General features: G+C 32.8%; 1 protein-coding gene across 3 annotated transcripts in view; it reads left to right on the forward strand.

The window, feature by feature from the left end:
- Positions 1-4,092: 4,092 nt before the first annotated feature.
- The window catches only part of LOC149798936 (metallo-beta-lactamase domain-containing protein 1-like), a 52,627-nt gene continuing 29,507 nt past the window's right edge, over positions 4,093-27,212 (forward strand). Inside the window, exons 1-5 of one of the 3 annotated variants that reach the window (XM_089957848.1) lie at positions 4,117-4,176; positions 10,592-10,689; positions 12,534-12,651; positions 16,259-16,357; positions 19,418-19,581. In XM_089957848.1, the coding sequence (XP_089813974.1) occupies positions 12,600-12,651; positions 16,259-16,357; positions 19,418-19,581 (315 nt within the window). In that variant the 5' untranslated portion in view covers positions 4,117-4,176; positions 10,592-10,689; positions 12,534-12,599. Of the gene's footprint in view, positions 4,177-10,591; positions 10,690-12,533; positions 12,652-16,258; positions 16,358-19,417; positions 19,582-22,458; positions 22,623-27,212 lie in introns of all 3 variants that reach the window. The other 2 variants (XM_089957849.1, XM_089957850.1) reach the window with 2 other exon arrangements.

The following is a 27,212-nucleotide window of genomic DNA, read 5'->3' on the forward strand; positions in this document are numbered from 1 at the left end:
GTTTCGTTTCGTCGTATTTTTCGAGTTTGTTTCTGCATGCTGGTTATGAGATGTACTCCGTTCCCACTCGGTACATAGGTCGGTTTCCATTCTCAGGTCAATACTAGCAAAACACTAGTGCATGTGATTATTTTCTTGCCTTGAACCTTACATGCATGAAACTTAGGATCGTACTCCTTTTCCCTTTGCAAAAGTTCAGGATGAAAGTTTTCGCTCCCATTTTGTTATCGTTATTATTTTGAAGTGATTTGCCATAGTCATTCATGTCCGGTGTGGTGCTGTTTGTGTGTGTTGTGTTGTAACTGTATGTTTTTCTGTATGTGTGTGTTCTGTTGTAACTGTATGTTTTTCTGTATGGACTGGCACTATCTAGATCATATCTTAATATTTTTGGGTTAACTATCTAATTTTCAGTAGTGGCATGGTAGATTTGGTAAATACTCCCTGGGTAGTAGTACTGTCTGTAATTGGATAGTTGTGTGGTGGCTTTTCAGACTGGACTGTAATTAATCACTGTCAGTGTTCCTAAGGTTTCCTGGCATTATAGGTTAGGACTGAGATTTTAGTGGGATAGTTTGTATGTAGGTACGTCCTTCAGTATGTCATTTAAGAGTTATTCATATTTGGTTGTAATTTCTGGGGGCGGGGGTGTTTTGTGTGTGTGTGTGTGTGTGTGTGTGCATGTACGCAGTTTAATTTGTTGTTGTGTATACTTATCTGCTTTTTGTTTGGTTCCTATAAATATAAATGGTGTGTGTGTGTGTGTGTGTGTGTGTGTGTGTAGGTTAGGTTAATGTCTTGTTGTTTTCGGTGGGATTTATGTACAGACAGGACCAGCATGGACTCTATTACGACAGTCCCTTCCCTCGACTTTATCCAGCAAGCCTGTTAACTGTTGCCTTTGTATGCTGATACAAGACTTAGTGTTTTTACGGTCCTACTAAATACTGCTAAGCCTGACAAAGCCACGCAAAGCCCAACAAAGCCATGCAAAGTCAGATTAAAAAAAGAGTGTTCATATTGTTAATTATATTGATGAATCAATTAACTTAGCCGAAATACTAGTTTTCAACATATTTATGCAGATTTAAATGACCGAAAATTGGGCGACAAAGTTCGAATTTCAAACAATCATAAAGTATTGATAAAGTAAGACACAGTCATGTTGGGAATGTTTGTTATTATTTAATAAATTGTTCTTTCGATTGATTATCGAACGAAAATTCAGTTTTCTAATATATATTCCACTCTCTCACGGACTTCTCATCCGACAAATGGCGTACACTTTACCAGACCTTTTTCACACTCACAATTTAAAGACACATATTTATGACCAGAATAAGGGTGTATTAGCATAATTTATGTATATTATGTACACTGTATGAATGATATACCACGAAATGTATAATTTTTTCATTAAAAGGAAACAAGGCTTGCATAATGAGTGGTACGTTATGGATACAGCGTACATACTATGCATATATTTTATTTATATCAGATACAAATACACATATATGACTTTGGAACGGAGTTTAGACTGACTACGGGCAACTGTGTATTGACCGAGTCCTCGAACTCACATCCTAACCGAGTGTGTCCACTACAAAATGTAATGTCCTTTTGTGCCAATTCACAATCACCTCTGCATATTGATAAGTTGATTGTTTATATATTTTGAGTTTCTATTTATATTCACATTGATTAAATCAATATAAGTCACACTTACGATTTATACATGAAAGATGATTTTTATGAAGAAAGTAGGGCACTACAAACAAAGATTCTTGAATAATGATCGCTCATCAATACATTGACGTGCAGGACCATGGATGTTAGCGTGGAATAGAATCTAAGCGAAATAACGAACCTACAATAGGTAATTAAAATAATTTAATATATTTAAAGTTGATCTAAGTCATTATTCTGCCTTAATTAACATTACTACCAACCATACAAATTCTCTCTCCATCTCTCGCTCTCTCTCTCTGGCCGGTTTGACTTAACATTTACCATCTTCCTTCATAGGTCCAGAGACATTGTAGTATTTCACATGCGAAATTCCTCTGTCGTCGTCTTTTCGTGGATTTTCGCATTTATCTTGATATTTTTGTTCAACACAGAGAGAGAGAGAGAAACATCTTTGTATATTTTAAAATTTAATTAATAATAATCGATTTTTATAACCATATAATAGGTTTAAGATATAGCAACAACAGAAACAAAGCCTTAAATACACTACATATGAGTGCCCCGTAACCATGGCGTTTATCTTACTATGTCGACTGACATTGCAATTCTGTATCATTGATTATATAAACACTTTAGATAGGTCCCAAGGGAAGTGTACACATACCGTTATGACGAATGATATCTTGTCGGTTACCTGGTGCAATTTCAATGTTTTTAATCCAGCCCAATTTATTTTTCTCTCTCGGGGGGGATCGTCCTTTTAGATGAAATATTTTCTTTTCTTTTTCTCAAGATAATTTTTTTAAATATAACAGAATTAGGAAATGTTTGCTTTGTCTATGGTCATTATTTTTGTTGTTATCTATTTAACTCAGTACAAGTATAGAAACGTTTTTAAACTTACACTAATGGAAATTATTTACTGTTGATATAAAATTTATGGCATATATTCGTGAAGTGCTACTGTATTCCATTAACACACGTCAACGCCTGTTACAATCACAAGTAGGTGAGTAGGACCGTGCTTTGTTGATATAAAATTTATGGCATATGGTCGTGAAGTGCTACTGTATTCCATTAACACACGTCAACGCCTGTTACAATCACAAGTAGGTGAGTAGGACCGTGCTACCTTTAACTCAATCAACACATTTTTATTATGCCATTTTATGACAGTGTGTGCCTGTGTGAAAAATAATCATTTAAGTCGATAGTATAACATATACAGACATTTTAAAATAATAAACATTCCAATTAAGACTTTGTCAGACTGTGTGCCTTTTTTTAGATGGAGTGAATTTGGAATTTGTCTCCCAATTACCAGTTATTCATTATGGTGTGCGTAGTAAATCCAGCATTTTTCTTTGTAATTTATGCCGAAAAAACACTATACAACAATAGTACACAGTTTTATCATAACTTTGTATGACTTTTTAAGACTGTGTATGCCTTTCTTATGAAACATCGAAAGGTTTGTTGAGTTTGTCAACCGATGTTTCGATAATCAGTCAAATGACCTGTTTATAAAATACCAAACATTTCAATTTTTTTTCTTCAGACTTCATCAGTACTTTATCATTTTTGATAATTATGTTGAAAACTAGTCCTTCAGTTTGGTTAAATTATTCGTCAAATTAATTTATAATATACATTTTTCTAATATGACTTCGCACGACTCTGTCAGGATTCATGAAGCTTTGTCTAGCTTTCTATGACTTTGTAAGGCGTTGTATAATTGGGACATTTTGAAATTTGCATGTTCTTTGGATAATCTTTCAAATGAACAATGTATCAAATAAAAAACATTTTACATACGATTTTCTTATTATTCTAATTCGAACATTGTCACCAAATTGTATTGGCATAATTATGTTGAAAACTAATCCTTCATTTTGGTTAATTTATTTGTCAATATAATTTACAATATAAATACACTTGTCTAATATGACTTTTATTATGACACTGCCAGGCTTTGTGAGGCTTTGTGAGGATTTGTTAGGCTTTGTATGACTTTGTCTGGCTTTGTGTGATTAGTATATATTGAGAAAAAAAATTGCACTTTCTTTCGATAAGTTCAATGAACAATTTATAAAGTAATAAACAGTTTACATATGATTTTGTTAGACTTGTTATTACGTTGTCACTATTCAATTTCGAATTTGTACTCTGTCCCCCAATTTTCGGTCATTTAATTCTGCATAAATATGTTGAAAACTAGCCTTTCGGCTTGTTCAGTTTATTCATCAATATAATTAACAATATAAATGCACATTTTTTTATTTGACTTTGCATTACTTTGTGGGGCTTTGAGAGGCTTTGTCGGGCTTTGTGAGGTTTTGTCGGGCTTTGACTGGCTTTGTGTGTATTTAGTAGGACCCCTGTTTTTATGCGTCCTTTTAATCACGAACAATCAGTGTACAGTAGACGCTCCTAGAAACAGAAGAAAAAAGGTACTTTCGCGACTGACTTAATTTTGGCAAATTGGTGGTATAAATACAAAGTGGTTCTTTCTGATAGTATATTATTATTAATATCTCTGTTTGCATTTTCGCACATAATAGGCACAAGGATTTGGGCCATAAGTAGCCACCGATAAATATTTAATTTGTTGAGAGTGGGTGGCGTGGATGGATTTTGACTGTCCTACTAAACAGTGCTAAGAGGCACTGAGATAAGTTGGCCCTAAAAAGGCACTAGCACATACAAGAAGGCACTAAAATGTACAAACAATCGGTGCAGTAGCGAAACGCATTCATATTGAGCTAAATCGTAGTATGCGTGTACTGGCATAGTCTTACAACGTAAGACGCATCACCCGATATTTTTGTTTTGCAGCACTAAAAACATAAATAACGTGATATATTTTAGATTGTAGGACTAATACTGGCATAAAGGTTTTAATTAGCAACAGTGGATGATTTTTTTAGAAATTTAGAAAAATAAAAACTTTCAGAAAATTGGAATAAATACAAATTTAATGTTTTCTGTATAATTCTAGTACTGCTCACATTAGCTATGATGTCGTAGCCTCAACTTGATTTGTTGTGGTTGAGACTACGAACTAATCCCATATCATGTAATGGAGCAAAAAAAATCATCACTAAAGTCAGAAAAACAAACAGTGTATAAATCAACTACATAAGTATAATCATGCTGTGAAAGAAGTTTGGCTTATTTTGAATTTATTAAGCCCTTACACGATAAAATAAATTGGCATGGTTACTCTAACCTTATCCTGTCTGCCATGACAGATAACACGAGACTTTCGCTGTGACCCTTTTTCTACGTAAGGCTTGCCAAACAATATTTTGGATATTCTACGCTATATTATTATCAATCAAGTGCGAATAATCGCTTCTTGGTGGAATTTCAAAGTTGCCGATAAACCGTATTTACTTTTAATGTGCAGAATTTCTGACCCAAATGGCGCCAAATTGTTGCTACGATTTGTTTACTATTCCAAATAAGGCGTCAATGTCCATTTATGGCACACAAACAAATGAGGCTGAGAACGGAAGTAATCATTATTTGAAATAATATGGCAGACGATCTAAACAAAAATATCAGCTAAAAAAGGTAGACGAGATTTTACAACTATTTCTACAATGATTTTCGATACTTCAGGTATTAAATAAGAGGACTACTCAATTTATTGGATTATATGCAAGGAATATGTTTAAAGTGTTATTATTAGGCTAAAAGAGCTCCGGGTGTGAATCACACCCGGCTTGCTCCATTAACACGTATATGCTCATGTTAGTACCCTGTCCACGAGGTACAAGTAAGGGTACTAATATTAGTACTAAGCTCACATATGTACGCACTCTGAGTCACTTTTTGCAGCTATAGGTGTCATTTTGGAGAATCCGATGACACATACCTCTATATGGCGTTAATTAACTTTATTTCGCACCTTGTCCATAAAATTTCTGTTGAAGATTATTGTACAAATTCCTTGAATTGCTTAACAACATTTTAATTGATAACATGCATCAACATTTTTAGACGCATTCACTAAGCAAGGTGATCTTGTTTAATCTGGTTTCTGTTGCACACTATGATGTAATAGGGAACACGCCTGCTGTTGGGAATCCATTCTACTACAAATATAAAAATTGTCATTCATAAACAAAGCTTGGGAAAACACCGGCAGTAAAAATATGGCACACAAGTCTAATAAATTGGAAGTAATTAAGGAACTTCGTAGATATCTTATTGTTATATTGTATCTTATATTTTGGTTTGTATATAATACTTATTTATCCCATAAAAATGTCTTCCTTCTTGCACATAAAAGAAAGTAGTAAGCAGCTGTCATGTCATATTTATTTTAGTTAAATTTTGCATTATGCTAAATTATAATTTTGATGAAATGTCATATGTACAAGTAAAAAATAAAACATACAATTTTTTTTATGTTACTCCTCTATCTCATTCATAAATTAAACATAAAATAATGTATGTTATTCTTCTATCTCATTCATAAAGGAGATGAATGAAAATGTGCATGAATTCTTGATCACGTACCTTTACCTTGATTCCCCCCGAACTAATTATAGTTCAATCCAACATCAGCTTTCTTGACCTAGTCTGAGGCAGAAAGGTCCAGAGATGTACCTGTGGTCATTTATAAAAAGTACATAAAATAAGCAACTTTAGCTTTCGTTATTGTGTTTATTTCCAAATGTATCAGAATAAGTAGTGCATGTGACCTCAGAATCAAGACATGTTGAGACTTGGACAAAATGCCATTCATGAATTTGGATAAGTATTTTGGGGTTAAACGGCAAACTTAAAAAGATTGTAACAAGGTTCAGAAGAGTGCTAAAGCTGCTAGAATTGATAGTTCGGATGGGACAGTAGCTAAGTGTAAGAAAGTGTGTGATGCTTAGCTTAGTGTTTGGAATAAGTCCTTACTTGGATTGACAAAATTCAGTCTCACTCTGATGGATGACCAAGAGCTATTTAAGAGGTACATTGACTGACCATACTTTTTCTAAAAATGCCCCTTGCCTTAGCCCGGATAGTTCTAGTGTTGTAGTGAAATGTATTCATCAAGACATCAGTAGCTAAGCCTAGTTTTGAAATCAATTACATTGACAAACTCTTGCCCATTCACAAGCATTATGTTCTGATAGCTGATCGACCATTAACCCTTTTCCGAGTAAGGTAGCAACTATCAATTTTCTGCATGATATCCTTTGATGATAAAACATACAAACATGTGTTTTAAGATCAGAATCGGTGATCTGGATATATATTAACTGCCTCTTGTACACTATTTTGTCATAAAATTAGTTTGAAACTGTAAGTGAACCAGTAGGCCTAACGGGAAATAATGGCAGACTTTGCTAAGTCTGGGCTATACCAGTATATTAGATTGTCTGTTTTCATAAATCATCGGGCAAATATATTCAGAAAAATATGCAAATCATTGAAAGTAAAGCGTAGGTATTATTTTATTAAAGATTTAACTTTAAAATGCAAATTATGTAGGTCAGAAACTTATGGGACAATGCTATGTTGTGGAATTCGCAAGATGCACTTTAAGGTCTAAGCTGTTTTCTGACTTAACACGTATTTGTGAAAATACAGGGGAAAAACAGCAAATCAGATACTATTTAACCATTGCCTAAAATTACATCAAGTATGTAGACAAATAAATAAACCATAAATTTGCAATCCTGTCAATGTACTGTTGTAATGAAACTATATTAAAGTGAGTGATTACATAACAAAAACCTCTCCATCTAAAAATAGATGCATTCATGTCTGTGTTGATTCTGTAGGAATGAAGGGATTGCAACTTTTGATGGTGGGACTCCTATTTTTACCAAAATGGGAGTCCTGGAATCCTAGTTTTAAAATCCTAGCGAGACCTCAGTGTACGTATACTGGTATGTATGTGTGTGTGTGTATATATATATATATATATATATATATATATATATATATATATATATATATATATATATATATATGTATATATATATATACACAGTAAAATAATAACATAAAATAGACAAACAGTTGTACATAGAATTATATTGTTATAAAGGATATACAATATATCAGTTTAAAAAAAAAGAATTATTCACTTTTATATAGTGCATTGGCATTAAGGCCATTAGGATACAAAGTATCTAACTTAACGAATCCAATATGTTTCTTTTATGAGTCAATTCATGTCACCACGCACAATATATATTGGCATGAAAGAAAAATTGAGTAGAGAGTGATTATTGGTGTTAAAGTGTGTTGAAATGTTAGAGGAAAACTGAGTATCTCTATAATTGTTATATGAAAGCGATGATTATTCATTCTGTTAGAAACTTGTTGAAGTGCTTGTCCAACATATTGCATGCTACATTTTTTACAGGTTTACATTTTTGTATATCTTTTATAACAATAAAATTATATGTATGACTGTTTGTCTCTATTTTATTTTATTATTTTACTAATTCAGGTTTCTATAGAGACTCGTTTTCTTTTAGATCCTATCATATATAATTGTTATGATGATGCATATCATTTATGACATTACATAATGATGTAATTGTTATTATATATATATAATTGTTATGATGATTCATATCATTTATGACATTATGTATTGATGTAATTGTTATTATATATATATAAAATTGTTATGATGATGCATATCATTTATGACATTACATAATGATGTAATTGTTATTATATATATATAATTGTTATGATGATGCATATCATTTATGACATTACAAGATGTAATGCTTATTTTAAAATAAAAGACATCATCCATTTCTTTTAAGATTAAAATGCGAAACTAGTTGCACAGAATTTTCAGCGTTTTATGTTGTTTTTTTAATCCCAGTTTAGATATATATATATATACACACACACACACACACACACACACACAGACACAGATTTGAAATAACATCACAATTTAGTAAACCACAGTTGGGATTTTATAATTTAGTAATGATAAGATAGAAATTCCTCATTCAGTTTATCATATTGTACAGGTTCTTAGGTACATTTTTATTACAGTAAATCTCCATTTCTTTGGTGTAAATTGTGGATGTTGAAACATTAAATTTTGGATATCCCAGATTTTAGATATTTTCATACTAATTCTGACCCATTTTGAGCAATATTATACAGCTTATGGCTTAATGTTAAAGTGTGAAATGAGAGAGAAGGAACTGCCACAGAATTTTTGTCAAGAAATATTTATGATTGTGTTTTTTTTTTTTAAAATAGAGAAATGATACAGATTGATTTTCTGTTCTTTATAATGACAATATTTGTTCAGACTGATATTCACAAGGAATGGTATGAATTGGTTTTCTTTTCTTCAAAATTATTCAAAATAATTTAATTGTTCCCTCTGTCACCTATATAAACCATGTAAATTGTTATTTGAATATTAATGTTTCTATATAAGAATTGTACATGGAGCAGATGATCTGAAAATTACAATATCAAGGTGGTCAAAATCACAAACTTATAATAATAAATCACTATATAGCATCAGTATCACCTGTCATTCATCAAGTCCAAGTATAACCTCGAAAATACATCATACATCAAAAGTTGTGCTAAAGTTATGTAATATATGCAGTTTAATGACTGACAGTATGTTTGTATAATCTGATTCCTTGCTATCAGTGTCTGCTATTTCATAAAATGAAGTTTTAATGTGCTTTTGAACTTAGTTTATGTCATATTTTTTAAATTGATCACATTTGTTATGTATACACATGCCTGGAAGAGTTACTGTTCTTGCTGGCATGGGTGACCTTTATAAAAGACATAATTCAGAGTTTTTATGCAAATATTCTCACACACTGTACAGAGGTCTCACTAGGATTTTAAAACTAGGAGTCCAGGACTTTTTTTTGGGTAAAATTAGGAGTCCCACCAGCAAAAGTTGCAGTCCCCTCCAGAAAATGTTAACTTTGCTGATTAGAAGAACAGTTGGTTGCCATCAAGTTTAATTTCCACATTCTTTGTACCACTGACTTGTAGCTCTTGTCGGTCCATCTGAGTGTGACTAAATTTTATATATATATTTTGAGAAAGCTTGCCGGTAGATTCTCATGGGTTGGTGGTTCTTTCATGGGTTTTCCATGTATAACCTATCTTTTGCTGAAAAATGGCATTTAATGTGCCTGATGTCAATATAGTATTCCTGCAGCTTCAAACTCTATACCTTAATAATCTCTGATTTTTGTTTTTCATCGATTTTTGTTTTTCATCTTGCCAGTGAAAGTAAGAGGGTTGTGATCACTAAACAATAATCGATGAAGGGGCTGAACTAAGGTAGACTTCAGAGTTTTGCAAAGCCAGTATCAAAGCCAAATATTTCTTCTCAGTGTTGGAATAATTTCTCTGGTGCTTATTTAATTTCTTAGAAAAATAACACATTCGATGATCACACCCTTTTTGGCTTCTTGAATCATTACTGCACCAACCCTATCATCACTTGCATCAACAGACATTTTAAATGATTTAAATTTGGAGCTGAAAGAACAGATGCACTCTTAGGTATGGCCTTTAACTTATCAAAAACCTCCTGACATTTTTTAGACCAATGAAACTTGGTTTTCTTGCTCAATAAATTGTCAGGGATTCAGCAATTATTTAAAAAATTGGAACAAAATTTCCAATAGTATCCAGCCATATCCCAAAATCGCATCAGTTGCATTTTACTGGTAGGCACAGGGAATTCAGAGATAGCCTTGGCCTTAGCATCGATAGGTTTAACTTGTCCATGTCCCACGATATGTCCTAGAAAGATAACAAAGCATGGCAGAACTCACTTTTGGATAAATTAATTGTCAAATTTGCATCATTGAGTCTGTCAAAGAATTTCCAAATTGTCTCTAACTGATCTTTCTATGTGTCATTGTAGATTCTGACGTCAACGATGTAAGCATCACAATTACCTAGACCAGATGTAATCATGTTCATTAAACATTGAAAAGTACAGTGAACCTTTCATCCCAAAAGGTATCACTTTATATTGATAAATTCCATTTGGAGTCAATGCTGCAATTTCCCTTTGCCCATTCTGTTAATGGAATTTACCAGAATCCTTTCAGAAAGTCAGATTTGGGGACTTACTTTGCATTTCCAATGCAGTCATTGATATTTGGAAATGGAAATGCCTTAGAATACAAAGTGAAAATAAAAAAAATAAAAACAAAACGTATGGTATTGCAAATTAAATCTGAAAATAATCCTCGAATTACAGACACAAGTCCTAATAATAAAAGTTATGAATAAACTTTAATGGAAATCCAAATTAAATCCAACTGGCTAATCAGTTTTCTTCTGAATTTATAGAAGAAAAGTGCACATCTTACTATGTTATGTGCTGAAATTACTGTAGGCATCTAGTTTTTATTGTATGGCTTGACAAATATGCTGTGATGGTGGCATTTTTAAAATTATTATCAGTTGATTTTATTGTTTCTTTTAGAGGATAAGGATTTACAAGAAAAATGTGCAATGTTTTTTTGTTTGCAGTGTTTTGTACATAGGTAGACATTTTTTTTAAAACTCTCAGCTACAATCAGAGATAAATTGGCTTGTGCCATGTAAAATAAACTACAAAAGTGACTAGATTTGAATATTGCCTCTTACTGACATTGTGCAATATTTAGTTCAGTGGTGGATGAAGAATGGTACAGTTCTTTTAAAATTGTGATATTTAGTCAAGTGGTGGATAAAGAATGGTACAGTTCTTTTAAAATTGTGATATTTAGTCAAGTGGTGGATAAAGAATGGTACATTTCTTTTAAAATTGTGATATTTAGTCAAGCGGTGGATAAAGAATGGTACAGTTCTTTTAAAATTGTGATATTTAGTCAAGCGGTGGATAAAGAATGGTACAGTTCTTTTAAAATTGTGATATTTAGTCCAATAGAGAATAAATATAATAATTGTTCTGATAAACAGTTTTTGGGAATGAAATATAAGCAAGAACATAAATAATCCAGCACTGTTCTTGCAATTTGTATCTGATTATAATGTCAAAAGTAATGGATACAAAAACAAACATGTAATTTGCTTTCTGATAATAATTTATTTCAATTTTTAATATTTTAAAAAACTAATTTCTGGCTTCCAAACCTAGACCTTATGTACTACTTTTTTGAGAAATGTAAAAAATTAAAAATTGGGGTTCTTTGCTTATTTCTGAAACAGTTCTGTTGTAAATTGGTGGTCTTTTGCTAATGGTAGAAACCACTGTATTTGAAATAGAATTTTGCACTCAAGGAGCACGAGTGTTTAGTGAATCTATCTAAGTCACATTCCTCACTGCTCTTACTCTTCGCTGATTGTATTGCTGCCCTAATGATGATTTCATCTTTTTATGTGTCATATAAGCATTTTTATTCATTGATTTTGCAAATTAGTACTGTACAATATAAGCTTGACTGATTCCTATTGTTGTTACATGCATATGTCAAATCCCATTAAAAATGGTGTTAAAGGAACCAGACTAAATGTGGCAGCTCAGTCATGTTACATTATAATATCATTTGTTTATTATGTTGCTCAGTAACATCTTTGGATGTTCTTTTTCTATCACAGAAAGTAAAGAATCCATTGAATTTTTATTTGGCATGATACAGAATCTTTAGTTTCTGTAGCAAAGACATGTAAGTACAATATGACTATATATAATTAAAATATTGTGTTATAAAGTTATCAGAGTAGAGTTTTCTCCAGTTTGCCTTTTACCACCAAATTTACAGCATCATTGCAGTGGGATTATCATACTAAGGAGAGGAAACCCACTGAGAGGAGTGTGAATGTCCAATCAGCTTTTGACATTTTTATTGCAGTGGGACCTTTTATGAAGTAAGACCCTGTTTAACCTAACAAAGGACTCTGCTGTTGTTCAACCAAGAATGTACGAGGTTATAGTACTTAAGGATGGCTATAGTATATCAGAAGGCCCAGGTAAGATGGAAGACGGACTGTTCACCGGTTAAATTTGCATCATAATATGTTGTATTTATTTGATGTTAACCCCAAGCTTCATGTCGAGTCTACACCATTATTTACAAAATGTTGGCAAATATTTAATGACAATATCTTTATCTGAATTTAAGTCCTCCTAACAGATAATGAAACATGTATTTTCTTGTGCTTGTTGTAAAAGAAATAAATTAGTGCTGATCCAGCAGTTAATATTGCCACAATAGTAACCATCTTGTTATTGCTTTTAAATATCAGAGAGAGTTGGTTTTAACACACAGCCTAGTTCCAACCTGTCAATCAAACTGGGCACATTAATTATTTTGGACCAATCAAAAATAGTTATTGAATTCACTGTATAGATACATGTTGGATACACATTTTCATGATACCTTGTGTGCCAGAGCAACAGTAACTAAGTGGGCGGAGCCTATCATTCGATATCAGAACTATCAATATGTTGGAAAAATTTTTGGCAGCTGACTAGAACAGTCTTTTCAGTTGGTTGTTGTTTTGTAAAAAGACCATTAAATTCTCATAAAGTTGTAGCTTAAAACATACTGGTACACATGGCCATGTTTTTGCCAATGTGGGGAGGGGTTAAACTGGCACCAGTAAGGTTTAAGTTTTGTACATTCTTAATACTGCAACACTGATAATATTCTACCAAAACATGATTCTCTAGGGCAGTGTTTCTCAAACATTTTTGTCTTGCGGCACACCAAAAAGATCTAAAAATTTTCACGGCACGCCTGAAAAGATTTAACAATTTTTGTGGTGAAGAACTTATTTATTTTTACATATATATTTAATTTTAAACTTAATGTGAAGGATGTGCCTGCTTTCGACAGCAAATCAGATTGAAGTGAGGCTCCAAAGTTGACGAACAAGCGCGCATTTCATCGTCGATTTTTAGAAGTCTCTCTCTTTTTTTCGATTTGATTTCAGTCAGTGCTGAAAATCCAAACTCACAAAACCACAAAGACACAAATGGCAGAATTACTTTGATTACTTTTGAACTAATTGCAGGATATGACTTCTTGATTGAGATCCAAAACTCATCCAGGCTCTTTTCGGGAAATGTTGACTGAAAAAATATATCGTTTTTTAAATCAATGAGGTGTTCTTCTTCGGTTGTAAGATTTGTAGTTTCGTTGTTTCCAAGTGGATTGATCACCCGTCCATATTCATTGCTTGCATGTGATGGGAAGTAATGTTGCAGTGCCGATTGTAGGTCTCTCAGTGTGTCCAGAATTTCGGGGATGATTTTCTTGTTTGAATGAGATTCGTTGACAGTAGGAAAGTAGTCGAGGACTCCCTTTGAGACCTTACTTTGCCACAGCGACAACTTTTCATCAAATGTCAGTTTTTATGTTGCAGTGATGATGTTTTCTGATGGTCCTTGAAGGTTTCAAAACGCTAGCAATTTTAAATATTTTTAAAAACTCCCACGGCACATCTGCAAATCTCTCGCGGCACACAGTTTGAGAATCACTGCTCTAGGGGATGAAAATTGCTTTTTTATCAACAGCTTGGGTGGTGATGAAAATTGTGCCATTGGCATCAACACTATTGTAAACTAAAAACTCTTTATTGTATGAGCATTTCTGAAATAAATTTTTCACTTGGACTACAAAAGGTATTTATTTGAAATAAATTGTTCACTTGGACTGCAAAAGGTATTTATTTGAAATAAATTTTTAAATTGGACTAGAAAAGGTATTTATTTGAAATAAATTTTTCACTTGGACTACAAAAGGTATTTATTTGAAATAAATTGTTCACTTGGACCACAAAAGGTATTTATTTAAAATAAATTTTTAAATTGGACTAGAAAAGGTATTTATTTGAAATAAATTTTTCACTTGGACTACAAAAGGTATTTATTTGAAATAAATTTTTCACTTGGACCACAAAAGGTATTTATTTGAAATAAATTTTTCACTTGGACCACAAAAGGTATTTATTTGAAATAAATTGTTCACTTGGACCACAAAAGGTATTTATTTGAAATAAATTTTTCACTTGGACCACAAAAGGTATTTATTTGAAATAAATTGTTCACTTGGACTGCAAAAGGTATTTATTTGAAATAAATTTTTAAATTGGACTAGAAAAGGTATTTATTTGAAAATAAATTTTTCAATTGGACTAGAAAAGGTATTTATTTGAAATAAATTTTTCACTTGGACCACAAAAGTTATTTATTTGAAATAAATTTTTCACTCAGACTACAAAAGGTATTTATTTGAAATAAACTTTTCACTTGTAGTACTAAAGTAATTATTTGAAGTCAGTTTTTCACTTGGACTGCAAGGTATTTATTTGAAATATACTTTTTACTTTGATGACAAAAATTGCACAATATTTCCAAACTTGCTTGAATTGTTCAGTTTTAACATCATTTTAACCAATTAAACATAGCATTATAGGGTTTTGCAAATATTTACTGTTACTGTAGACGTTCCTTTTACTTAAAAGATAATTGGTGTTTTAGTAAAAGATGGTTTCTTTTCTTCTAAACTTTATTCAACAGAAATGCAAAGACACAAATTAACAGACTGCTATGCAATATGCTGCAAATTAATGATAATTTCATATGGTTTCATGTATACCTGGGGTTCCCCTAATTGCCAGAAATTGACAAATGTCTCCATCCATTGTTGGTTATTTCATTTCAAAAATATATTTCGTGGGAAAAGTCCACAAGTACATTAAACTGCACCATTGTTGCGTCCTTGATTTAAACTATTTTCCCCCAACACATATTGCATTCACTCCCACGCATTTTTAAAAAAAAACTTCTGAAAATTATGGAAAGCCCTGATATACAATTAGTTATCATTTTGTTTTCCTTTGCAATAATTTAATGGTAATTCCTAAAGTGTGCTGTATTGATATTCCTATATTAAAATAAAAGAACTAAGCAGTTAGATTTTAGTGGCATAAAAATTTTGTCTCCTCAAGTTCATGTCATCACTCCTATATTATTACATAGAAGAATTATGTCATTAGATTATAATGACATCATTTTGTCTCACTTCACTGTTTTATAATAAATAAGAGGTTTCCGGCTTTCAATAAATAATGCTTACTCATTCTTCGGTGATATCTCATCATTTTATTTAACACAGTTGGTTAATGTGTGCATTTCTGTTAAATACTAAAAGGTCTCCTAAAACTGTTCTTTTCAAATCTGCATCTATCACCTTATTGAAAAGTGTTCTCAGCTGACTGTTTATGTCAATAAAAACAACTTGCAATAAAATACAACTGTTTTGTTCTACAAGTACAGTTGTAAGAAGTCACTGTACAAGTGGGTAAGATATTACTGTACAAGTATGTAAGATGTCACTGTGCGTCACTGTACAAGTATGTAATTTATCACTGCACAAGTATGTAAGATGCCATTGTACAAGTGTGTAATACATGACTGCACAAGTATATAAGATGTCAATGTACAAGTGTGTAGGATATTGCTGTGCAGGTGTACAACATGTCACTGTACATTTGTTTAACATTAATAATTATGCAGATGTGTAGAATATCACATGCATCTTTTAAAATCAGGATTCCTGATATGTTGTAGGTCAGCAGAAAGCATGTGGAACCATAACTCTTGTTAAAGGTCCACAGAATATCATAGTGGATACTGGAAATCCTTGGGATAGAGACCTCATTTTGGAAGGTGAGATCAGTAATCTTGCAGATTATATGTACCACATCAGAGATTTTATAATAGAAATTTTGGGGTCAGATATAGGCCCCATTCCCAATTCAAAAACAATGTTTATTTTCCCATTATCGCCTGAAAATTCAAGTGAGAAAGAAAATTATCAAAATTTCATTCTTAGTCAGAAATCACCTTGCAAACAAGACTAAATAATAGGAGCCTGTCAGTATTTTTTTCTTTTCCTGGAAAATTTCAGTCTTATTGTGTTAGTTTTCCCCATTCATATGTTCAGATCACAAGGCAGGGCTCTCATTGAATGAGATTACCTCCTGGTTTGACAGACCTCTGAAAATCATAAGTAATTAAAGAATAATGGATTTTGTCACTCAGACTAATTAGATTGATTAATGTAATTATGATATTGGTCTGATATAGAAGCTGTTACTATGCATTTAGTGACCAAAGGAAATGACTGAGCTGATATTAGTGATGATGATAATATGACATATCCTCAGCATCAGTTCCTGGTACAGAGAGTGGTAGCCTGGCAATTCAGACACAAGGCAATACTGATAATAATGCCATATATAAAGGTTAGCCAAAAATATGACTAAAATGAAAACAGTGACAGTTATGGTACAAACAGCTTAAAAAGATCATACCCTTCAGTTGCTTTGTCAATCTAAATTGAGACTGCATTTTTGCAATCTTTTATCTTTTGTGAAGAATGTGAAATTTCAGTCAGATAATGTAGTATTGTCAAGAGAAGACGCATGTGGATAGTGACATAATATATGATCTGATTAACACAACCAATGACATGATAATGATGTGCATATAAGCATTTAGTCGCATTCATTTAGCTTTATTCTGGATAGTATTGTCATAAAAGAACAAGAAAAGGGTCAACTGAAATTGTTTTTTTTCTAAACTAATTAATCAACAGTGTTTAAGAACAAAAATTGAAATGATCAAATGGTTAAACAGCATTAAGGCAGTCATAAACTCAGAAGGGTTATGAGCTGTGAGGAGCATGGAGTTTCTGAATTTTTGAGTTTAGCTACAATCCAGGCTATTCATTATATATTTATTAATTCCATCTTTATGTGCCTAATTCTTTAGCATCTCTTTGCTTAAAAGAGTTTTTTTCAACTGTTATTTATGATTGGACACGTGCACAAGATTGATCCTTTCCCTTCAGTCATGATTAAATCTGAATTGCACTCACACAGAACCTGTAGAAGTCACAATATTTCATACCTAAATGTACCGACAATTTTCAACTTTTTGTGATGTAAAATGACATATTAATGGAGTTAATAAGTAATAGTGGCACTTGTCCTCCCATTATATATATATATATATATATATATATATATATATATATATATATATATATATATATGCAAAAGCTATTAGACTTAGTTGTATATAGTTGGTAGACTTGTACCTTGATATTTCAAAGTGTGTTTTTCATGCAAGAAAGGAAGAAAGGTCATGCGTCTTCAGTTGTACTACTAATGTATTTTGAACAAGAGCTATGCATAGTTTTGTTATGCAGACTGATTGAAGGAACAGTAGATTCATGGGGCCAGTTAAATTTTACAGTTTCTATTTTTTTTAAATCTATAAAATCATGAAATTTTAACTGACAATAGTTTCTGATGCTGGTATATTCCATTGTTTTGTCAAGCATGTTTTTAAAATACTGTGGGTTAACATGCTAATGAAATTAATATTATTTGATTTGGATGGGCAAGTTGATTTCATGCAGTTCTATATTAAGTTGACCCCTGAATTTTAACTCTTAATGGTGCTGGTGCAGCTAATGAAATAATCAGACAATGAGGGATTTCATTGTTGAATAACCAGTTAGCACTCGGTCAGTATATTCTAGACTTAATTTTAAGCTAGAATGGTTATAGGTTCTAAGAGCTCATGTGATGGCTGTTGTGTGGTGTATGTTATCATTTTGCATCAGTTATTGCTGTTCCTCCTAAACTACTTGCAGGGCTTTATCAGCGCAGTTGGCCCTTAACGAAAATGGTTTATCTTGGACATCCAACATGAATGGATGGTCATATTTACAGAGGGTATTACTAAGAGACTTCTTGAGTTGCCTTTGAAAATTGTGCAGATGTGACAGTCTCTATTTAAATTCTTATTTCTTCTTCTCATGAACAGATGGCCATACTAACCTGTGGTTTTTATTAAAGTATTTCTTGAGATGTTGAGTTGGTCCCAAAAGTTAATGATACACTGCAAAGATCCATCATGGCAGCCATCTTGAAAATTTTATTTTTTCAGTTTCTTCTTAATGGATAGTCATGGTTTTCAGTAACAGATCATTTTATGATGTTTAATTGATTCCAAATGAAGATGGTGCCAATGAAACCTCCATTGTGGCCACGTTAGCCATCTTTAGACAGTAGTATTGACATGTGATTTTCACCAAAAGACATCTTACAATGTTGAGCTTGTCATAAATGAAAATGATGCTGATCAAACCTCCAGGACAATGACAGTTGTTTGGCCATCATGAAAAACTTGTTATAGCCATATCTTCTGAAAAGATAGTCATAGAAACAGGGTCATTTCACTTTGAGATAAAAATTAAAATGGTGCTGATCAAACCTTCACCATGATGGCCTTAATGAAAATCATTTTATTAGTGATCCTCTTAAAGGCATTGTCATACTGATATGTATTTTTAACTATATGTAGGGTCCTAATGAAAATGATGCCAGTCATACCAACATTCCAGGGAACAAATTTGGAAAACCAGACCTGATTGACTGTGGTGTCATTTTGGAAGTCACTGCACACATTTTTGTTTCATTGGGCTTTGAGAATACAGGTATCTTGTGAACATGTGAGAAATTACTCTGTTAGCAAAGTTTGTATATTGTAATTTTACAAGTATGTTCAGTACTCAGCACTTACCTTGGATTCCTGGAAGTTCTTATCAACCAGTAGAGTATCAGTCTCTTTGAGGGTTTTTTGTTTTCCTTTGGTTAATTTTCAGGCTGTCCATTTTAGAATTATATCAGTTATGAATTTTATTGGTATTGCTAGGGCTTGCTTCCTTGGACATGACACCTGCTGATGTTGACTATGTCATTGGCACATCTGGAAACACTGACAAATTAGGAAATCTAAATCTCTTTACAAGGGCCACACATATTGTGTCCGGCGAAGTGTCGCATGGTGACAGTTATAAGTGTCATGGATTTGGTCAGGTATCACATCAGTGGCATGCTGTGTATATGCTCATTATTCAAATTCTGTCAATTCGGCATGATGTGTGCAGCATGCAAGTATCACAAGAAACTGGTGCATAATACAGTATCATATAATGTAAATTGGGGTATTGTCAGACTGTAGTTAAATGGAATATAATATTAAGTCTTATCTGTGGAAGTTATTGATGCAGACTCGATGTAATATCCAGCTTGGCAAATAACAGCAAAGGCTATTTTGCATCATCCAATTTGACCGTATACTGTATGTATCAAATGATCATGCAAGCTATAGAGTCAACATGGGGTAAAATGGGACTTTTCCATGTATTATCAGACAGTTATTCATTTTTTCTAAACATAATGTTTAAACCTTAATGAAAATTAATGAAATATAAAAAATAAATTAAAATAAGAATGTAAATATACAAATTTTTGCTTATATTTATCAATCTGCTGTAACTGTTGTATCTAATATTGCACAAACATTACTAAACACCTTCATGTAGCTATTGATGATGTAAACACTGCCTGACTGATGTGTCTTGCTTTCCACTAATATGAGCAAAAGAAAAATTCTTGGATCTAAGTTTCAAGTCGGGTTCATCCATTTGTTAAAATAGTAGTAGTGCATAATCATATGTATAAACATTTCAGCTCTTACCGCTAATTACATTGTCATCTTGACTAAACATTCATCATGTAAAGTAGAAATTATAAGACAGTTGAGCATTTTTCTATAATAAAGAAAATTAATTTGAATTTCTTTTTCTTCAATAGTTAGGGTTAATGTAGAGTAATGGCAATTAACATAATTTTTGTATGATTAATAATTAATTATTTAAATGAAAAATATTTTATTATCTAAGCTTGTTTTTGCAGGGAATACCAGTTCTCTTTATCGTTCTCAAAATATTAACCAGCATGTACCTATTTTACTTAATAATCAGCTACATGTATTTGAAAAGCTTGATAATACCCCTACAGTGTGTGTGTGATTTAGATTTTTAACATAGATTTAACAATTTTTAAGTCATATTGCTACAGTCTCTGCAGTGTGACAGTTTATAATGATGTCTAGCACTGTGATATCATGCCGCAGATATGTAGCATCATGTCGCACCCAGCAACATTATCCTGACACCAAGCCGACCAGTCCTAACACCCCTACAATGTGCCCCTATATATTTATCAACCATTTGAATGAAGTTCAATGCTGGCACAAGTTTAGACTGTTAGTCAAAATGAACAAGATTAGACATTTACTATGTCTGTTTTTAAACAGTGCACATATAGTTTTTCTGGAATAGAAAAATACAGTTTTGGTAATAACTATTTTAATACTGGAAGTGCTACAAAATTCACTGGTTTTACCTTAAAACAAATTTTTCACCTTTTCTTTGGTGGGTGTGGGAGTTCATTGTACTCTATGCTACTGAAATTGTCCCAGCACAGTAAAAAGACCATCAAATCTATCATTACAAGTGATGTAAAGGTTTTAAAAATTTTTTACTTATAAGTTCATGATTAGATTAAATATGTTTTGCTATGTAATTAAATGTATTTTCAGATATGATTAGGTACTTCTTAACTTCTGACAGAAGCAGACATTGTTTCTGTTTAATTTCCAGTACTGGTGAACACAATGCAATTTTCACTGAAAAATGAAACACCAGATCTTCATGGATTCTGTCCAAAAGCTTAAGTTCAGGAAGAATAGTATTGTAAAACATCATCCAGAATATTGCAAGGCATTAAATTATTGTAAAACCTCATTTGAATATCAGACCTGCCACCTCTCACGATTTTGCCTAAGTCTTATGAAAATTATCCTTAAAATACAGACTTACAGCATACTAGCAAAAACTACGGAAAAATGGTCATTGCCGAATAATCCAGATAATTGGTTCATCTGTTTTATTTGGATCTGGGTTTCATCTTAGAATTAGTAAAATTAGTCAGGGAACCAGACTAACTTTACAGCAGTACCCCAGTATCTTTAAACTGCACCTATTAGCATCTGCATGATCAAACAATTGATTATAGACTTTTATAAAGTGGCATACAGAAAGTGATGCATGTTTAAGACGAAAGGGAAAATAAGCTTCTAGAAAAGTGTTAATAATCAACACAGAAGAAGGAGTATTCAGATTCTTGTGAATAAAAGCTGGAAAGGGCACAGTAATGTTTTTTGGACATCACATGCCAATTTGAATATGTCTCATGGTGGGAGATATGATTGCTGTTGTCATGTGAAATGGAAAAGAATTTCCAAGAATTATATGTTCAGAGATAGCAACAAGCCATTGAGCTGCATAGGGTTTGGAACTAGAGTTTGTGCAACTGTACTAGTGGTAAATAAAGTCTAAGCATACTTTACAAACTTTTCAGTTGAACATAATGTTTATTGTCAATGCGTCAAACTTTTACTTACGTTTTCCAGCTTTACAATAGCAGTTATTGATATTTTTGTTGCATTTTACTAAAACTGGTCAATCTTACGGAAAACAACTACCTAACTGGGACGGACTCTTCTGGGTTGACAGGTCTGGAATATTGTAAGGCATCAAGATATTTTAGAATGGTCAGTTTCCACCTGAAATGTGAAGGAAAAAACAAGAATTGCTAATGCCCTCTGTACTTCATTTTTGGTCCCATGGATTTTATCAGTGATAGGTAGAAATCCCTTTTTACATGTTGTCAGCATTGTTTTTCATATAGGGTAATTTGGCAACAACAACGCCTGAGAACTATGTTAAATATGAAACTCTTTTCATTCATAATGCCTCCTTTGTACCAAAAATTATTTTACTTTATCCACTGGCTGAAATGCTTGCATACAAGTTGGTTTTAATTTGACTTTTGTTGTATTTTCAGAGTTGAAAAAGAATGAGCTGTCACCTGAACAAATAAGTTATGCAATATGTACCCACGGGCACTCAGATCATGTGGGCAACTTGAATGTGTTCACCAATGCAGTTCATATTGTGTCATATGATGTATGTGTAGGAGATAACTATAGTCTGCATGACTTTAAACAGGTATCAAGCTTCACCTTTTCTAACACATTGCATGTCTTATCTTGGAGATTGCCAGTTGTAACTGTTGCGCTACACATACAGTACACACAAATTGAATTGATCATTTTTCATTTGTGCTGGTAGACTCTAGACACCATTCAGAGATTTTCTAAATGTGATCTCCATTGTAGCACTTTTATACATGGCTCTTGCATTTTTCTTAAGCTATACACATGCTAATGAAGTGTGGGGGAGTATACTAGAGTATAATTATCTCTCCCTCCATCAAGTGTTGCACCTAACATTCTATGGGCAAGGCATAAGGGGACACGCACATTTTTAAAAGGACAAGAAAACTATTAAAAGAGATGTTGAATTTTATAATAAAAAAGCTCAAATTACACATGTACATTTTGTAGCATACATATCTTTACATAACCCTTTACCTCATGCAAGCATCTTTGGACATCTCTAGTCCATTCGCATGGAAGCGCCTTTTGATGCCTCTACTCCATTCGCATGGAAGCGCCTTTTGACGCCTGCTGTAAACATCAGCCATTTTGAGCTGGTTTCCGTAGCGCCACCTTCGGGGAAAACCCCCCTATTAGATACTACATTCATTTCTGAGAATGACAATTGCGTCAGATCACATGGTCGCTGTTTATGCACTGGTCGATATCTGCTATTTAAAGTAACTGGGTCATAATCTCCACTCTCCAAAATGGCGGTCGTGTATTTCATTCAGTACTTACGAACTTCATCGAAGTTGTCACGATTAGAATCACAACTATGCAAGATTCAATAACTTAGGTAAAATCTCTGATATTGACGTAGGCAGCAATTAGTTTTCATAAATTATCAAATTCAGATGACTTAGTGATGTAGACGCAGACAAAAAACATGTAAATTTTGAGTATGGGAAATGGCAGCTACGGTTAGTCACGCAGCCTCACTGACATGACGGTGAACGAGTTCTCTCAAGATTTTAAAGCACATAAAAAATTCTTCTGTGAAAAATAATTACAAGCTATAACAATCGGACTTTACTTTTAAATTTTTCCACATATAATAGACATGTACCAAAAATGTAAAATGGTGAAAATTGCTGTTAAACGTAACATACACTGCATTGCTTAACAGTTCACAGGCAGGATTTCATTCAGTACTTACGAAGTTTTCACGATTAGAATCACAACTATGAAAGATTCAATAACTTAGGTAAAAGCTTTGATATTGATGTAGGCAGCAATTAGTTTTTATAAATTATCAAATTCAGATGACTTAGTGATGTAGACGCAGATGAAAAACATGTAAATTTCGAGTATGAAAAATGGCAGCTATGGTTGGTCACGCGGCCTCACTGACATTACGGTGAATGAGTTCTCTCAAGATTTTAAAGCACATAAAAAATTCTTCTGTGAAAAATAATTACACAGCTATAACATCTCAGACTTTACTTTTAAATTTTTCCACATATAATAGATGTGTACCAAAAATGTAAAATGGTTAAAATTGCTGTTAAACGTAACATACACTACATTGCTTAACATTTCACAGGCAGGCTATGCATATGTGGTCGGCTAGGTAACAGGTGTTCTATTTATAGCAAGCTGCACTTTGTCACTATGCTCTATGAGGTAAAGGGTTAAGATTACATGTAGAACTATCATCTTATCTAATCAGTTTTGAAATAGTCTTCTGTCTTTCTCTGCTCTCCATAGCCTAAGACTAGGTAAGAAGTCATAAACCAGGGCCTCTGCTAGGCTTCACATTTGGCGACAAATTCAAAAGAATTTTGAAAGTGGCACTACATTTTTACTGACTTGAAAGCTGCAGGTGAAAAAATATGTTAAATTAAATTTTTCATTTTTCATTGATATAAGTGACTGGGGCCACTTAAAACCTGTTTTCATTATCGGCAGCAGTCAGGTGATCTTGTTGGTAGATGATGAATAAGGGAGCGCTCACCAGTTATTATGTACTTTTGAGAGAGTGACGTATGTAAGGTGAAGTTGTTTGCATTTAAAACATGCACAATGGAGAGAATGTTGGCATACCTCTATGCTACATTAATGTGGATGACATTTCTTTGGAAATTGTACATGATTTAAACACACTGCTAACTAAAGTGACTGCTCCCTTGTGCTACAAAAATCAGCCTGAATTAGTCTAAAGTACACTATCCATAGCAGTTATTAAAATAGGGGAAATGAATTTTGCCAGACTAGACAATACCAGCTTCTGAAAGTGTAATGAATGAATTACCAAATATGTAAAACATAAAAAAAGTTATTGGCTCTTTTTTATACAATTTACCTCTGAAGTTCAGGAAGTGAAAATGACCAAGTGGAGCTAGCACTTTTTTGAAAGGTGCACATCTGGAGTAAGGCCAAGCTGTATACTCTATAACCCATATTACACCAATCAATCATACACCAAAATAAAGGGAATTAAAGGTTCTTTGAATTATACCAAAGATATACAAGGTCTTTTTTAAATAGCCAGTATAACCAGTGAGGAAAGCCGGGGAAATTGTTTTTCTTTAAAATCCTAACCCTATGCAAAATATGAAACTGTAGAGCACCACCTGAGATATTATTGGAACATGATTGCAGCTAACTACAAGTTATGTTGGTTTTGAGAAGCAGTTAAATTCTGATTATTGTAGTAGCAAATAAGGGATGACTGAGGGATATAATCTATTGTTGAACAGGTTGGCAAAAAGATTTGGTGTTATTTGCACTTGTTGTTAATTAATGTTTATTGCAAACTGTGAGTGTGAGATGCACTTGGGATTACTTTATGTTTTAGGGATTATTTACTTAGATAACACGTTTTTGTGGTTTGAACTTTATTGAGTAACACAGGATGCCGCTACAAGGATGCCGGTCATCGACTGTAATGAGCCCAAGTTGCTTATATAAATGAAAAATTAAAAATTTACATTATAAAACAAGTCTGTATGAAGCACAAAGAATATGGCTAATCAAGCTCTGAAAAACATAGATTTATATTCAGCTGCATCTGAGGCCGCTACCAGGTTACTTGTTGCCCCTATTTCTACTGCAGACTTTGAGAGGGGATTCAGTCGCCAGAATCTGATTAAAACAAACTTATGAAATTCTATGGGTATATCTACTCTGAAAAATTTAATGAGAATTTCTATTGATTGGCCCAGTGTTGATATTGGTGAAGTGTCAGTGACATTATTCATAAAGACTAAGCAGTATTTTGCATTATCATATACTGATTTTTTTCTCCTTTAACTTTACATTGTCAGAATCATGCAATATTATCCGATACTTAACTCGCATGCAAATACATGTATTGCATTCACGTGCATAAAGGAACTACTTTCTATTGTAAACAAACAATGGATGCAGACACCAGCACTTTTGATTTGTAAACAAATCATGTACACTCACATAGTAGGTGTTTTACGTTGTGGTTGTTTAAATTTGTTTCTGAATGAAGTAAAGCAGATGTTTTGTGGACTGCCACATACTAGCTGTTTTGGCACATTCCGCGTTAACTTTTTTGATACAATGTTTCGGATTTAGGCTAGCTATACAACAGACACAAGAAAGAGTCCTTACAAATAACATACTAGTGACAAGGCATATACTGTCTTCTTTAGCTGGTGATAGGAATGGCAAAAAAATATACTTAGTTTTACATCCTGAATTTCTTCAAAATGTACTTTATTAGTTCTGCAAATCTGAATTACATAGCATGTCATTGGTTCTCAATCTTGATTACACATTTTGAAATTGTACTGTAATTTCGAATATAAGTGTAATTACATCCTCCTTACTGCACTCAAAATGAAATAAGCATTAAATTCCATAGCGTCTTTTTGATAATTGCAATTGAAAGACTTCATATTTTTCCCACATTAAGATTTCAAACATTCAATGACAGAAACAGAAACACATTTGCAGATGTCAACACACTTGTCCCTCACTTTTTCAATCCAATGTATTTCATGTGGAAATGTCACATATAAATCCAAGTCCATAATCACAAAATTTCGTAGAATCGAAAAAAATACCAAAATCTATTCATTCCAGATCAAATGGAAAAGTTGTTGCAATGCACATTCATTCACAATATGACTCCAAATTTCAATTTTAACTAGACACGCCACTTTCTTTCGAAAGTTATGTCGAGTGTGCGACTAAGTTCAAATTTATCTGGGCGGAGTTATGTGCGCAGTAATAATGTTGTTATTGTGTAATGATGAATCTGCGCTGGTGTATTTAGTTTGGAATACGGCATACATTCAGTTACTTTGTTTCTCGTAGTGTATTTTGTTAATATAATTAAGCATTAGGTAGAATAAAAAAATGAGCATATAATAAAAAGGTTACTGCATTTGTATGGGAAAATATTAACTTGTTTTCTTGGATGGATATACTGCACTCCCAAGGTCATGCAGTATTTCCATTTGAAAAACTAGTTCATATTTTCCCATACAAATGCAGCAACCTATAACTATCAGTTATAAAGAAATATTCTTATTCATTCTTGCTTTTCATATTGCTATACACTGAACTTCACGTGTATATAATGGTATGGTAATATTTAATGCTAATTATTCTTGTGCTTTGA

The sequence above is a fragment of the Sinohyriopsis cumingii genome, chromosome 5 (assembly GCF_028554795.1).
Source record: "Sinohyriopsis cumingii isolate HCF-2022 chromosome 5, ASM2855479v2, whole genome shotgun sequence".
NCBI classification, from domain to species: domain Eukaryota; kingdom Metazoa; phylum Mollusca; class Bivalvia; order Unionida; family Unionidae; genus Sinohyriopsis; species Sinohyriopsis cumingii.